The sequence below is a fragment of the Notamacropus eugenii genome, chromosome 4 (assembly GCF_028372415.1).
Source record: "Notamacropus eugenii isolate mMacEug1 chromosome 4, mMacEug1.pri_v2, whole genome shotgun sequence".
In the NCBI taxonomy this organism is placed as follows: Eukaryota; Metazoa; Chordata; class Mammalia; order Diprotodontia; family Macropodidae; genus Notamacropus; species Notamacropus eugenii.
This window is the reverse complement of record NC_092875.1, coordinates 66359904-66374388: the sequence shown is the minus strand read 5'-3', so window position 1 is coordinate 66374388 and position 14485 is coordinate 66359904. Positions and strand designations below refer to the sequence as shown.

General features: G+C 39.2%; 1 protein-coding gene across 6 annotated transcripts in view; it reads right to left on the bottom strand.

Moving 5' to 3' along the window:
* The window catches only part of LOC140499749 (semaphorin-4E-like), a 55350-nt gene that overhangs the window by 20876 nt on the left and 19989 nt on the right, over nt 1–14485 (bottom strand). For all 6 annotated transcript variants that reach the window (XM_072601589.1, XM_072601588.1, XM_072601591.1 and 3 more), the window contains 4 exons: nt 13513–13572; nt 11356–11454; nt 7797–7896; nt 6048–6158 (listed from right to left, as the gene is read on the bottom strand). In XM_072601589.1, coding sequence (XP_072457690.1) covers nt 6048–6158; nt 7797–7896; nt 11356–11454; nt 13513–13572 — 370 coding nt within the window. The remainder of the gene's footprint in view (nt 1–6047; nt 6159–7796; nt 7897–11355; nt 11455–13512; nt 13573–14485) is intronic.

The following is a 14485-nucleotide window of genomic DNA, read 5'->3' as shown; positions in this document are numbered from 1 at the left end:
TTTTATGATTACCACTTTGTAATACACTTTGAAATCTGGTACTTCTAGGTCACCTTCCCTCACATTTTTTCTTTATCGATTACCTTGATATTCATGACCTCTTGTTCTTACAGATGAACTTTGTTATTTTGCTATGGCACTGGATAAGTAAATTAATTTAGGTAGAATGGTCATTTTTATTATGTTGGTTTGATATATTCATGAGCAATGAATTTCTCTCCAAATATTTAGATAAGTGTTTGTATAAAAAGTGTTTTGTAATTATGTTCATACAGTTCCTATCTTGGCAGGTAGACTCCCAAATATTTATCTACAGTTTTTAAAAATGGAATTTCTCTATATTTTCCCATTGAACCTTGTTAGTTGCATATAGAAATGCTGATGATTTATGTGGGTTTATTTTGTATCCTGAAGCTTTACTAAAATTGTTGTTTCAACTAGTTTTTTCACTGATTCTCTAGGATTCTCTAAGTATACATTATATTACTTGCAAAGAGTGATAGCTGTTTCCTCATTACCTATTCTAATTCCTTCGATTTCTTTTTCTTGTATTATTGCTATAGCTAACATTTCTAGTACAATCTTGAAAAATAGTGATGATAATGAGCAGCCTTGCTTCACCTCTGATCTTACTAGGAAGGTCTCTAGGTTATCCCCATTATAAATAATGCTTGCTGATGGTTTTAGATAGATGCTACTTATCATTTTAAGGAAAGATCCGTTTATTCCTATGCTTTCTGTTTTTTAAAGGAATGATTATCGTATTTTGTCAAAAGCTTTTCTGCATCTTTTCTGCAAGAGATCATATGATTTCTGTTGGTTTTATTATTGATATGGCTAATTATGCTGATAGTTTTCCTAATAATGAGCCACCCCTGCATTTCTGGTATAAATCCCATCTGGTCATAATGTATGATTTCTGTGATATATTGCTGTAATCTTCTTAGTAGTATTTTAGTTAAAATTTTTGCATCAATACTTATAAGGGAAATTATTTTCTTTCTCTGTTTTGGCTCTTTCTGGTTTAGGTATCAGTACCACAGTTGTGTCATAAAGGGAATTTGTCAGGACTCTTTCTTTGCCTGTTTTTCAAAATAGTTATATAGAATTAGAATTACTGTTCTTTAAATGTTTGGTAGAATGCACTTGTGAGTCCACCAGCTCTCTTTGTGGTGGCAAAGAATTGGGAATTGAGAGGATACCCATCAAATGAGAAGTAGCTGAACAAGTTGTGGTATACGATTTAGAAGTAGTATTACTGAGAAATGACAAGAGGGGATAGTTTCAGGAAAACCCTGGGAAGACTTTTATGAACTGATCCAAAGTGAAGTGAGCAGAACTAGGAGAACACTGTATACAGTAACAGCAATATTTTAAGGATGATCAACTGTGACTGTGAAAGATTTAGCAACTCTTATCAAGACAATTCCAAAGGACACATGATGAAAAATGCCATCTATCTCCAAAGAGAGAACTGATATAATCTGAATGCAGATTGAAGCATACTAAAAAAAAAATCTTTATTTTTACTTTATTTTATTTTTATTTTTTTTGTAACATGACTAATGTGGAAATATGTTTTGCATGACTTCACAGGGGCAGCCAAAATCAAATATGCTTGTCTTCTCAAGAAGCGGGGGGAGGGAGAGAGAGAATTTGGAACTCCGAATTTAAAAGTGATTGCTAAAAATTCTTTTACATCTATCTGGGAAATGTTTAACAAAATAAAGAAAAATAAAATTAAAAAATATTGGAAAAATAATTTGGATGCTATGACATTTGGTGCATATATGTTTAGTATTGTTACTACTTCATTGTCAATGATAACTTTTAGCAAAATGTAGTTTCCTTGCTCATTTCTTAATTATGCCTGGTTTTGCTTCATTTGAAATCAAGATTGCTACCTCTACTTTTTAATTTTTATTTTTTGACCTTGACTGAAGCACAAGAGATTCTGCTCCAGGCCCTTATTTTACTCAGTATGTGTCTCTCTGTTTAAAGTGTGTTTCTTCTGAACACCATATTGCTAGATTCTATTTTCTAATCCATTCTGTTATTTACTTCTGTTTTAAAAGTTCCTCCTATTCAAATTCATAGTTGTGATTACTGTGTATTTCCCTCCATCCTATTTTTTCTGTTTATTTTTCTTTTTTTTATCCTGTCCCTCCTCAAAAGTCTGTTTTGCTTCTGACTATGGCCTCCCTTAATCTACCCTCCCTTCTATCAATCTCTCCACCACCACCCCCTTCTCTTATGCCTTTCCCCTCTTACTTCCCTGTTACTTGAAATAGATTTCTATAACCAGCTGAATAGGTATGTTATTCCCTCTGAGTCAATTCCAGTAAGAGTGAGGTTCAAGCATGCCTGCTAACCCCTCCATTATCCCTTCCACTGTACAAATTCTTCCCTGTGTACCTCTTTTATGTAAGCTAATTTTCCCCATTCTCCCTCTCTCCTCTCCTAGTGCATCTCTGCTTTTCACTCTTTCATTAAAAAAATAAATCATACCATCATAGTCAACTTGCTTTCATGCCTGTGGTCTAACCTTGACTGCCCTGATAATGATAATGTTCTTATGAGTTACAAGTATCATCTTCCCATATAGGAATGTAAACAGTTTAACTTTACTGAATACCTTATAATTTCTTTTTCATGTTTACCTGTTTATGCTTCTCTTGATTCTTATATTTGAAAGTCAAATTTTCTATTCAACTCTTCCCTTTTCATCAGGAATGCTTGAAAGTTCTCTAATTCATTAAATATTCATTCTTTCCTCTGAAGGATTATACTCAGTTTTGCTGGACAGGTTATTCTTGGTTGTAATACTAGTTCCTTTGCCTTCTGGAATATCATATTCCAAACCCTCCACTCATTTACTATGGAAGCCACTAAATCTTGTGTGATTCTGACTATGGTTCCATACTATAGTATATGAATTGTTTCTTTCTGGCTTCTTGCAGCATTTTCTCCTTCATGTAGGAGCTCTGGAATTTGTCTATAATATTCCTGGGAGTTTTCATTTTGAGATCTCTTTCAGGAAGTGATGGGTGGATTTTTCAATTTCTGTTTTCCTCTGGATCTTGAATACCAGGGCATTTCCTTCATGATTTCTTAAAAGATGTGATCTAGGTTCTTTGTTTGATCATAGCTTTCAGGTAGTCCAATAATTCTTAAATTCTCTGTCCTGGATCTATTTTCTAGGTTGGTTGTTTTTCTAGTGAGATAGTTCACATTTTCTTTTATTTTTTCATTCTTTTAATTTTGATTGTTTCTTGAGATATTGTGGGTTCATTAGCATCTTCTTGTCTAATTCTAATTCTTAAGTAATTATGTTCTTCAGTGAGCTTGTGTACCTCTTTTCCCATTTGGCCAATGCTGTTTTTTAACACGTTTCCATTTTTTGTGTGCCTTTTACCAAGCTGATGACTTTCTTCTCACAATTTTCTTGTTATCACCCTTCTTTTTCCAATTTTTCCTCTACCTCTCATTTGTTTTTAAGATTATTTTTGTACTTTTCAGAAATTCTTGTTGGAATTGTGTCCAATTCATAGTTTCTCTTTGAGGTTTTGTTTGTAGCTGCTTTGACAACTTTTTCTTCTTCTGAGTTTGTCTTGATCCTTCCTGTCACTCTTTATGGTCAGATTCTTTGTTGTTGTTGTTGTTATGGTCAGGAACACTTTATGGTCAGATTCTTCTTTGTTGCTGTTTGCTCATTTTCTCCAACCTATTTCTTGACTTTTAATTTTGTGCTAAAATTGGGCTCTGCTCTTGGGGTGGAGGTGGCACTGTTTCAAGTGTTAGCTTTTTTTGTTCTGTTACTTTCAGAGCTAATTCTGGAGGGGGGGCGGTCTGTATCCTTTTAGTTCCTCTAATGATCCAATATGATCCAATAAAAGTTGTGGTCATTGCCCTCCTGGCCTGTTCTCTTCCTTACCTTGTTCCCCTATACCCACAAGTGCTAGTGCTCTTTTCTGCCCTGAAACTGAGACCTAGAACTACATATGGCCAAAGCCACTGGTTCCTGCACCCAGTGCCAACAAAGTGTTCCCTATAATCTCTTTCTGCCCAAGTTTCCAACTCCTTTACTGTCTGTAGGCTGAGAGCTCCTGAAGCTGCTACTGCTGCTGCTGTCACAGTTGCCTCCAAGGTGTACTGCTGGTATTTTAGTGATGGTATTGCTATGGGCCTGCACTATACTCCATTCTGGCCTTCACCCTGGTGTACCAGACCTTTCCTGCCAACCTCCTAAGTTGTGTTGAGCTGTAAAAATTTTTCACCCTGGCCTTTTGCTGGCTGTGCCACTCAAGAATTAGATTTGAAGTGTTTAAAATTTGTTTAAAATTGTTTGGAGGGGAATGGAAAAGTTCAGGTGAGTTGCTGCCTATGCTCTGTCATCTTGACTTTTCCCTTCCTCATGATCTTTTCCCCAGAACCTTCCCTTCTTCCAAATTTTTCTATTACTACAAGGACATCATCATTCTCTCAGTCATCTTAGCTCACAACCTAGCTCTCTCACAGTATCCTATATCCAATGTGTTGCCAACTACTCTTGATTTTACCATAGAAATACTTCTTCTTTAGGCTTCCTTCTTTCCTCTGATGCAGCTGCATTCTGGTTGGTTTCCCTTAAGCAACTCTCCACTCCAGTCTGTCCTCTATTTAGCTGCCACTGATCTTTCTACTGTCCAGGTGTAATGTTAATGGAATTTAAGATTTTCCCCACCCATTAATAGGCCTCACATAGAGCCCATAAAGGGAAGTTTGCTTAGGGGAGGTTTGCTTGTAGGAAGGCTTTCACGCCTTTTGCTAATTTCTAATTAGGTACAGAGTTGGGAAGATTGTGATGCCCTCTGGCTCTGAGAACGGTATATATACTCTGAGGTGAGGTTTTGCTTTAGGGGTTTGCTTATGAGAAGGACCTTGTGATTCATTCAGCCCTTTCCCCATCTCCTCCCACCAACTCAAATGCAAAGGCTCTCTTGATCCAGGGATGTATGTAAAGTATATATCAATGTTGCTTTGATTCAGGGAGTAGAGCCCTGTATGTTGGCTTTATTTCTCTGTTTTTATTTTCTCTGAAGTTCAGGGTGCTGATTTTTCCTCTGAAATAGTGAATGTAATTAAAAAACATAGCTGACCCCTTAAACAGCTATTTTTCCTAGCAAAGCAGATCTAAGAATCTGTACTAGTAGCCATCCTGGGTATGCCAGTGTGGTTGCTTTTACACTAGGTCTGATCATATTACCCCTTACCCCAAACTCCATAAAACCTATGGTTACCTATTCCATTCAAGATCAAATGTAAAATCCTGTTTGGCTTTTAAATCCCTTCCCACTCTGGCCCTTTTCTTCCCTTCCAGTATTCTTACACCATACTTCAAATTACAATGACTTTCTTGCTATTTCTCACACAAGGTGATTCCTCTCCTGAGTCTACCTATGCCTTTTCTCTTACAATATGTCATGCCTGGAATGGTCTTCCTTCTTTGTATCTGCCTCCTGGATTCTTTCAAGTTTCACCTCAGAGCCCATCTTCTGCAAGAGGACTTTTCTGGTTTCCCTCAATGCTAGTGCCTTCCCTCTAAGATTACATCCAATTTATACTGTATAAAACTTACAAGTACATAGCTGACTCCCCCATTAGAATGTGAGCTCCTTGAGGACAGGGACTGTTTTTGCCTTCTTTTGTATTCCCAGCATTTAGCACAGTGCCTGGAACATATTAAGAGCTTAATAAATGCTTGTTGACTTTACTTGTTGACTTGGAAACAACCTTAGCATATAGAAAATTAAATTAGAAGAACCTTTAGACACAGAATATAAAATTTCAAAGATGGGGACCTGAGAACACAGAGCCAAGAAGCTAGAGTTGGAAGGGATCTTCAAGATTATCTAGTACAATTAGATTCCAAAATTCATAGTAAGCAAAAATAATTAATGCATTGCAGATTTAAATAAAGACATGTTGAACTGACTCGAATTTTGTCCTTAGTTTCCTTGGATAGAACTACTTTAAGTGCTGGAATAAGTTGAGTAAACGTCTTTTACCATTCAACCAAGATGTTTTGAATTCTGTTCTTAAATGATTTTCCAGTCCCCGATATATAATAGGCTCAGTACCCAAAAAGTTATTGTAGGTAGCTGAGTAAAGTGCACCATCTGTGAAGAAATGGGAAAAAAAGATATAAACAATGTTTACTAAAATAATTTTTAGAAATAGCCAAAATTTACCAGAAGAGTAAAAACTAAGTAATTGTACTCAGTAGGGCTAATTCCAGGAAAAAGAGGTCATAACGTATTAGATTAGGAAAGATCTTTAAAAAAAGAAAAAAGGGAGGGCACTAAAAGGGACCTTAGAATATAGAGCTTGGAATGTCAAAGATGGGAGGGAGAGACGAACACAGAATACCGTAGGTAGAAGGGCTTTCCATGAAATCTAGGAATATAAGAATTTTGAATTTACAATACAAGACAGTTGGCATCAGAAAGGACCTTTGAGGTCATCTAGCTCAATCCTACCTAAATAGGAGTTCCTTCAACAAATCTCTGAAGTGTGGTCATCCAGTGTCTTTCTGGAGTTCTCCCAATATAGGTAACTTAATTTCTTCCAACACAGACTATTCAATTTATGGACACTTCTGAATGCTTGAATTTTTTCATTATATAGTTCCAAAGTTTGTCACTATAATTCCCCTTCCACTTTCCCCCCCCCCCCACATAACTCCTTGCCCACCCAATTATTTCTAGTTTTTCCCACTATGTCTAAACAAAATAAACCTAATCTCTCTCTTCCATGTGATTATTCTTTCAATATTTGGAGATAACTATCATGTTCCCCATAAACTATCCCACAGGTAACAGGGAAGCATTGAATTGTAATTTAAATTATTAAATTTAACAACAAAAAGTCATATTCTTTTCTACTAACAATCCTCCCTTCTTTTCCCTTACATGCTTCTCACATACACACACACACATACACACACACACACACACACACACACACACTCTCTTTTTTTTCTTTTTCCTTATCTGTCATGAAACTTTTTTCCACTCTCAGAAATCATATTGTTGACTTGACCTTAGAGCAACAAAGTTGGATTCATTTAAAGAATGTCTAAGGATGGCTTTTTTCACTTTAAAATAAGATATTTCTGGGGGGAGGGGTGAAGAGAGGGCAGGGATAATTTCTAAAAGTTTAGGTGGAGCTTCACAGGCATGAGATCTGTCTGAGGTTTAACTATTTAGAACTCAGAAAATTTTGCAGAAGTGAGCAGGCCGCAGCAAATCCTAAATGCTTCCTATAATTCAATTTAAAAATCTGACAATTTTATTCTTATTAGAAATCTTTGGAGATTTCAAGCCTAAACTAAAACAAAAACCACATTTCAGAGAAGAAACCTGATTCAGCCGTTAATTAATTAATTAATTAATGAACAACCCTATCTGGACTGGTATACCTTAGAGCTGTCTTTAACTGGATGCACAGTGATGTTACCTGTCTGAGCCTGCTCTCTGCCAAAGTCAACTCCAACCCTTCTATGCCACAATAAGGTAGTGCAGAAGGACTTAAGTCTATTTTCATTTTGTTTTTTGGAGGTAATAAGGGTTAAATGACTTGCTCAGGGTCACACAGCTAGCAAGTGTCTGAAGACAGATTTGAAATCAGGTCCTCCTGACTCCAGCATGGGTGCTCTATCCACTGTGCCACTCAGCTGCTCCCCTGTTCCCCTTTTTGTTTTTAACTTAAGTCTAGAGGGTCTGGTTTTGGGGACAGTTAACAATAAGAACACATACCTACAAACACGGAGCTATACTTGAGGGTAGGATCAAATGGACACTTCCCTCTGCTCTCCTTGTCGTTGCCCTCTAGATGCATTTCTGTATTGTTGATAACCTGGGTTAAGCATCAGAAATGAACTATGGCACTATATGAAATACAACTGATACATCCACAGAGCTTTACAGTGACATAGCACCCTCGTAACCATACATGCTGCTTTGGTCCTGACAACTCTAGGGAGGAGGTAGTGCACAGATAGTCACCCCTTTCTATAGATAAGGCAACTAAGGCCCAAGAAGGTAAGATTTAGGACAGGAAGGGCCTTTAGAACAAATTTAATTCTACTCCCTTATTATACAGATGAAAAAATTGAGCCCCCAAAAGGCTGAGACTTGCCCAAAGTCACAAAGATAATAAAAGCAGGGTGTAAAACCAGATTCTAAGGCAGATCCAGTGCTCTTTGCACTAGCTCACACAGCTGTAAGCACAATGGGACCCTAGGTTTAGAGCACAGGGGCCTAAGTTCAACCCTATGTACTCAGCACTCAGTAAATCTCTACGGGGAGAAGAAGCAACAAAATATAGGGTCTCTGCCCTAAAAGAGTATATTATTTAGCTAGGGAAGCAAGACACACACATCATAACCAACGAATCAACAAATATTTATTGGATGGCTGCTAAGTGCCAGGGCACTGTGCCAAATGCTGTGGGATGGACACAAGTACAAAAAGGAAACAATCCCTGTTCTCAAGGAGCTTACATTCTAACGAGGACAGAACCTACATTGATAAATACATAGAAAATAAATATAAAAGAGGGTAGATTATAAACAAATACACAATAGTTAAATACAAAGTGCTTTGACAGGGCAGGCGCTAGAAGCTGAAGGGAAGGTTTCTGGAGAAGGTAACGCTTCACCTGCATCTTGAGCAGGAAAGGAATTCTATGAAGCAGAAGAGAGGAGGAAGAACCTTGCAGGCGGGCAGAGGGATGGTGGAGGATCCTGTGTGAGGAACAGACCCAGGTTTGGCTGGACTGCAGAGTGTGGGAGGAGTAATGCATAATGCGACTGAAGATAGGTTGAGGCTGCTTGGAGCGGATAGGAAGCCACTCACGTAGACTCAAGGAATGACATGATGAGATCAGTGTTTAAGGAAAATCACTCTGGCACCTGGGTGGAGAGTGTACCACAGGGGGCAGAGACTTGAGGCAGGGACACCAATAATTAGATATGCAATAATGAATGCAAGAGGTAAAGAGGGCCTGAACCAAGGTGGCAATTGTGTGAGGGGACAGAAGGCATCAGAAGTGAGATACTGTGAAGGCAGAAATGGCAAGACCTGACAACTCACTGGATACGTGAGGTAAGGCCGAACGAGGACTCGAGGCTAATTCTGAGGTTATAAATGTGGAAGTCTGGCAGGATGGTAGAGCCTTCTACACAGGGAAGTGCCAATATGAGTAGTGGACACACTAAGTGCTAGAGAAATTCAGAGGAGAGGGCAAGGGGAGGCAGCAGAGCTGGGGAAGTCTCTCAGAGTGATGGACATCAACTGGGCTTAGTCAGAGTACATTTTACATGGAGGGAAGGCATTCTGAGCAGGTAGAAGTGTTTGAGCAATGAATGAGTCTGTGCGACAGTGGGTAGCCTTTCAGGACTGGATGAGATGTAACGGGGCCTGAAAACCAAGGACTTTGGACTTTATGCGCTGTAGGGTATTTCACAATGGACAAATCTGCTGAAAGGTAACTAAGAATGGTTATTCTGCTGCTGAAGTGGTCAAATCTTGCGGTTCCTACCTGCACAATACTTCTTGAACATGACCTCTTCTCTTGTACCCCTTGGTCTGCACCTTAGTTCAGGCCCTCTCACCTCTCACCTAGATTACTGCTGCAGCTTTGTAACTGGTCACTCTACTTCTTGGATCCTCCCACTTCTTTTACATGCTGAATTACACACACTGAAGCGTTAAAATCTGACTATGTCACTTCCATAGTCAATAAACTCCAATGGTTTCCCACTGCCTTGAGGATAAAAATATAAAATCCTTTGTTTAACTTTTGAAGAACTTTACAACCTCGTTCCAACCTTTCTTTCTGATCTCACTGATGCCACTCCCCCTCTTTCAGATTGCAAACCAGCTATACTAGACTTTTTTATGTTCCTCCCTCATGATATTCCATCTCCCATCTGGGCCTCTGCATTAACCGTCTCCCCTGCCTGGAATGCCTTCCCTCCTTAACTTCCACCTCAGAGAGCCCCTTTCTTCATGATGTAGCTCAAGCACTGTCTTCTTCATGAAGCCTTTCCTGATCTCCTCAACGGCTAGTACCCTCTCTCCCTACCTTGTATTTTTTATTGAATTGTATCTATTCACTTTAAATTAATATATGTACTTCCTGTCTCTCCCATGTGAATACAAGTTCCTTGTCTGTAGGGGTTGTTTGATTCTTTGTATGTATATCCCTATGGCTTAGCAGTGCTTTGTATACAGCCGGTTATATAGAGCTTACATAGTAGGAATATAAAGCTCAATAAATACCTTCTTATTAAGTGACTGTATAACTTCCCATTGCTTACCAAATAAAGTTCAAACTCCTTAGCCTGACATTCAAAGCACTCCACAACTGGCTGCTCCCCACCTTTAGGGCCTTATATCATATCACTCTTCCACATAATCTATGCTACAGCCAAATGGACTACACTGCAGCAAACATTTTTTACTCACCAAACATGACTCACACTTTCTGACCTCAATACCTATTGCTTATACTGTTCCCTGTGCTTAGAATGTCCTCAATGTCTCAGGTGGCACCTGAACTGTCTAGGAAGTAAGGGGGGTCTTTGAGGTGGAGGTGAAGAGGGAATGCATTCTAGACATGTGAGTACAAAGGCATGGAGGCAAGAGATGGAATGTTGTATACAGGAAACAATAATTCAGTTTTACTGAAACAGTGTGTAAAGCAACATAATATGAAATGAGACTGCAAAGATAGGTCTGTAAAGGACTGAAAAACCAGGCTGAGCACTGTGTATTTTATTTTAGAGAAAGAATCACTGAACAGGGCTAGGAAGTCATTGAAGACTGTGTATTATGTCCCCTAGTAGACATGACTGTCATAAAGGCCTTTGTACCTCCTTTAGTACCCAGCACACTGCTTTGCACACAGTAAGGTCTTAGGGGTTTGGAGGTAAGAGAGACTGGAGATGTGGATGATATTGCAATTACATGGGTTTGAGGTAAGGAGGAATAAAAGGGACTGAACTGAGAGACAATGCTAAGACAATGAACTGGACTTGGTAAGTGAGGATATGCAGGATTGGGAGGAATCAAGGATGACATCAAGACTTCTAGTTCAGGTGTCTAGGATAATGGTGCCACCAGGATGGATAGAGGGAAGCAGGGGGAATGTCTTTTGATGGAACAAGAAGACAAGCTCGGGGACACGAAGTGTAAAGACCAAAACAAGGACAACATGCATCGATTCTGTAATGGCAAAAAATCAAAAGTCACATAGAAGCTTTCTGAAACTTAATCGAGTAACCAACCATTTGTGCATCCAAATGCTTACCATGGAGTCACAAGCTGGATGAAATGCATTAGTCCCACAAACATACAAAGTTGTGTCATTTATCTTGTGGAGAAGGAGGATATAATTTCGACATTGTACCTAAAACAGTGAGGGAGAAACAAAAACCCACAATACTTCCAAATCTTATAAAGTCAAAGAATCACAGTGCTAGAAAGGAACTCTGAAAGCCCCCAAATACAACTCCAGTCTGAACAAGAATCTCTCTGACAACATCCCAAATAAGGGATTGCCCAGCTTCTATCATGGAAATTCTGAAGTTAGAGGGCACGAATTAAAATCAAAGCTGTGTCACAGTGTGGCCTTGGGCAAATCACTTCCAGTCTCTGGGCCTATTTCTTCATCTTCAAAATGATGGGGACTGGATTTCATAATTCCTAAGATCCTTTTAAGCTCTAGGCCCCTGCAGATTGACAGCTATGGAGAACTCACTAGGCATATCATTCTACTTCTGAACAACTCTCCATGTGAAGGATTTTTTTTTTATTACATTAAGCCAACATCTTCTGTGCAACTTTCTCACAATCATTCCTGTTCTGTCATCTGGTGCCAAACTGGGTAAATTCAATCTTTCCTTCCTAGTATGGACTTTCAAATGCCTGAGGATGATTACTAAGTCTACTAAAGTCTTCTCTTCTCTAAGATGATCATTTCTAGTTTATTCAACCAATTCTCATGGTGTGGTTTACAGTCATCTCACCACTATGGACTAAACTTTTTATACATTCACTCATTTCAACTGGTAAATCACATAGTTAATTACAGATTTTTTATATGTTCTGAGTTGCAGAGCTATACTCACTAAAAACAAATGAAATTATTAAGTACTGAGAACACAAAGCAGTAGCAGGGGGCTTTTATCCATAAGGAATTTGCAGGGCAGAAGAGAGATGAGGTCTAAAAGCTCAAAACATTAGAGGACTTTCTAAGAATTACGCTACTCCCTTCTGCTCCCCAACTCATGCACCCAAAACCTGCTTGTCAAGATGTGGCAATGAAGTTGGGAGCTTCTGAAAGGTGTGTCAGCAGTAGACAAATTCTAGCAGGTGTCACAACAAGTTGGGAAGGCAGAAGTGGACTCAGAGTTGTCTACAAGCCTGTTGAGCTAAGTCTGTAAAGGCTTGTTCAAGGGTGACTAGGTGATATATACTTCAGACGCAGGAGCTCTTGAAAGCATCTACTGTAGAAATTATGTGACCTATGATGGTGGAAAAAGTATCTATGCTGACAAATCTCCAAAAAACTGAAGTAGAGAAGCATGAGATAACAACCCTAATTATCATGCAAAGAGTGATTAGAATTTTGCAAAATACTTTCTACACATACACTGGTTTGAGTCTGACAACAACCATTTGGGGGTAGGCTCTATAGGACAGTTTTGTTGGTATTTACAAAGGAGCCTCAGAGAGGTGGAATGATTGGGCCATGGCCACACAGTAAGTACTAGGGACAGGATTTGAACTAGGCCTTCCTGACTTCCAGTCTAGCATTGTCTTTTGTAGGCTTCGAAATTATTAGCTAATTGGGATAAAACAACTAGTAACCCAAGGTAGTATAGAATCACAGGGTATCAGAGCTGGAAGGGACCTCAAGGATGATCAAATCCAGCTCCCTCAGTTTAAAGAAGAAAAAGAGAGGCCCAGAGGGGCTAATCCAATTGCTGAAGGGGCATGGCCAGGCTAGACTCCTGGCTCCACAATACCATATCCCACGTCCCACAGTTTAGAGGAGAGAGGAACTAGTGTGGGCTGATGGCTAGGAAGGCCCTGTGGACCAGAAATTCAAGGTGAGTATTGAAGGCTGGACAGGATTAGGAAAGCCACAGAGAAGAGAGCAAAGGGCATTCCAGGCATGGGAAACAGCATGAGCAAAAGCAGAGAAGAAAATCATTAAAAAAAAAATATTTAGTATACCACCTAGCACAGCGTTCTGCACCATATAAATGTGTGGATTAAGTGAGTAAGGGCATGTTTCTGAAAATTTAGAGAAAAATAATTAGTGTCAAAGAACGAGGAACAGTGTTAGGCACCTGCATTAATATAAAAATATTTTAAGAAGCTTAAGTAAGATTTTTAAAGTAGCATAAAAGCCTGCTCAATGTGGAAATGACAAAGTTCAGTTTTCACATTAGTAACTTACTGTGTCTTTCCCTCTATGAATGCACTCCAACTGCCTATCTTCAGAAGCTAACCAATACACCTGAAATCCAAAAATATGCTCAATTAGTTTTATACACTTTTTCTGTCTATAAACACAAAACCAAGAAGTAACTCGCTAGTGTGCACTTATATTTTAGTACTTCAAGGGTCCATGATCTCATCGTGGGTGTTCCTCTTTCCATCAAGGTACACTCCTCCTCCTCACTCCTCCCCTCTCAGCAGACAGCTTTATGAGTAGTTGTTGCTAAATAATAACTAGCATTGTATGATGTTTTACAAATATTACCGTGTTTGATCTTCACAACACCCCGAGGGGGTAGGTACTATTATTATCCCATATTTTAAAGATGAAGAAACTGAGATTGGGTGAGGTTAAGTGACTGACCCAGGATCACATGGCTAATATCTAGGATTTGAACTCAGGCCTTCCTGAAACCAAATCTAGTCTCTATCCAGTGTCAGTCAATAAACATCTAAGCTTCTATTATGTGCCAGGCACCAAGGATACAAAGAAAGGCAAAAGAGAGGCCCTGCCCTCAAGGAGCTCACGATCACAAGCTCACGAGGGAGGGCACAACATATAAACAACTATTTACACGCAAACTGTATGTAGGGCGAATAAAATAATTAACGGGGGAGGCATGGAAATTAAGAGGGATTAGCAAAGGGTTCCTATAGAAGTTAGGGTTTTATTTGGGATCTGAAGGAAGCCAGAGACGCAGGGGTGGAGATGAGCAAGTACATTTCAAGCTTGGGGGAAACAAGAAAAAAGTGCCCTGGAGCTGGGAGATGGAGGGTCTTGTCTGAAAAAGAGCCAAGAGGCTAGTGAGTAAAGAGTGGGGAGTGGGGAGCGGGATTGAGGTATAAGAGTAGAAAGGGGCATGTGCGTGGGGCGGATTACAAACGGCTTTAAACACCAGAGGATTTTCTATTTGATCCTGGAGATTGTGATA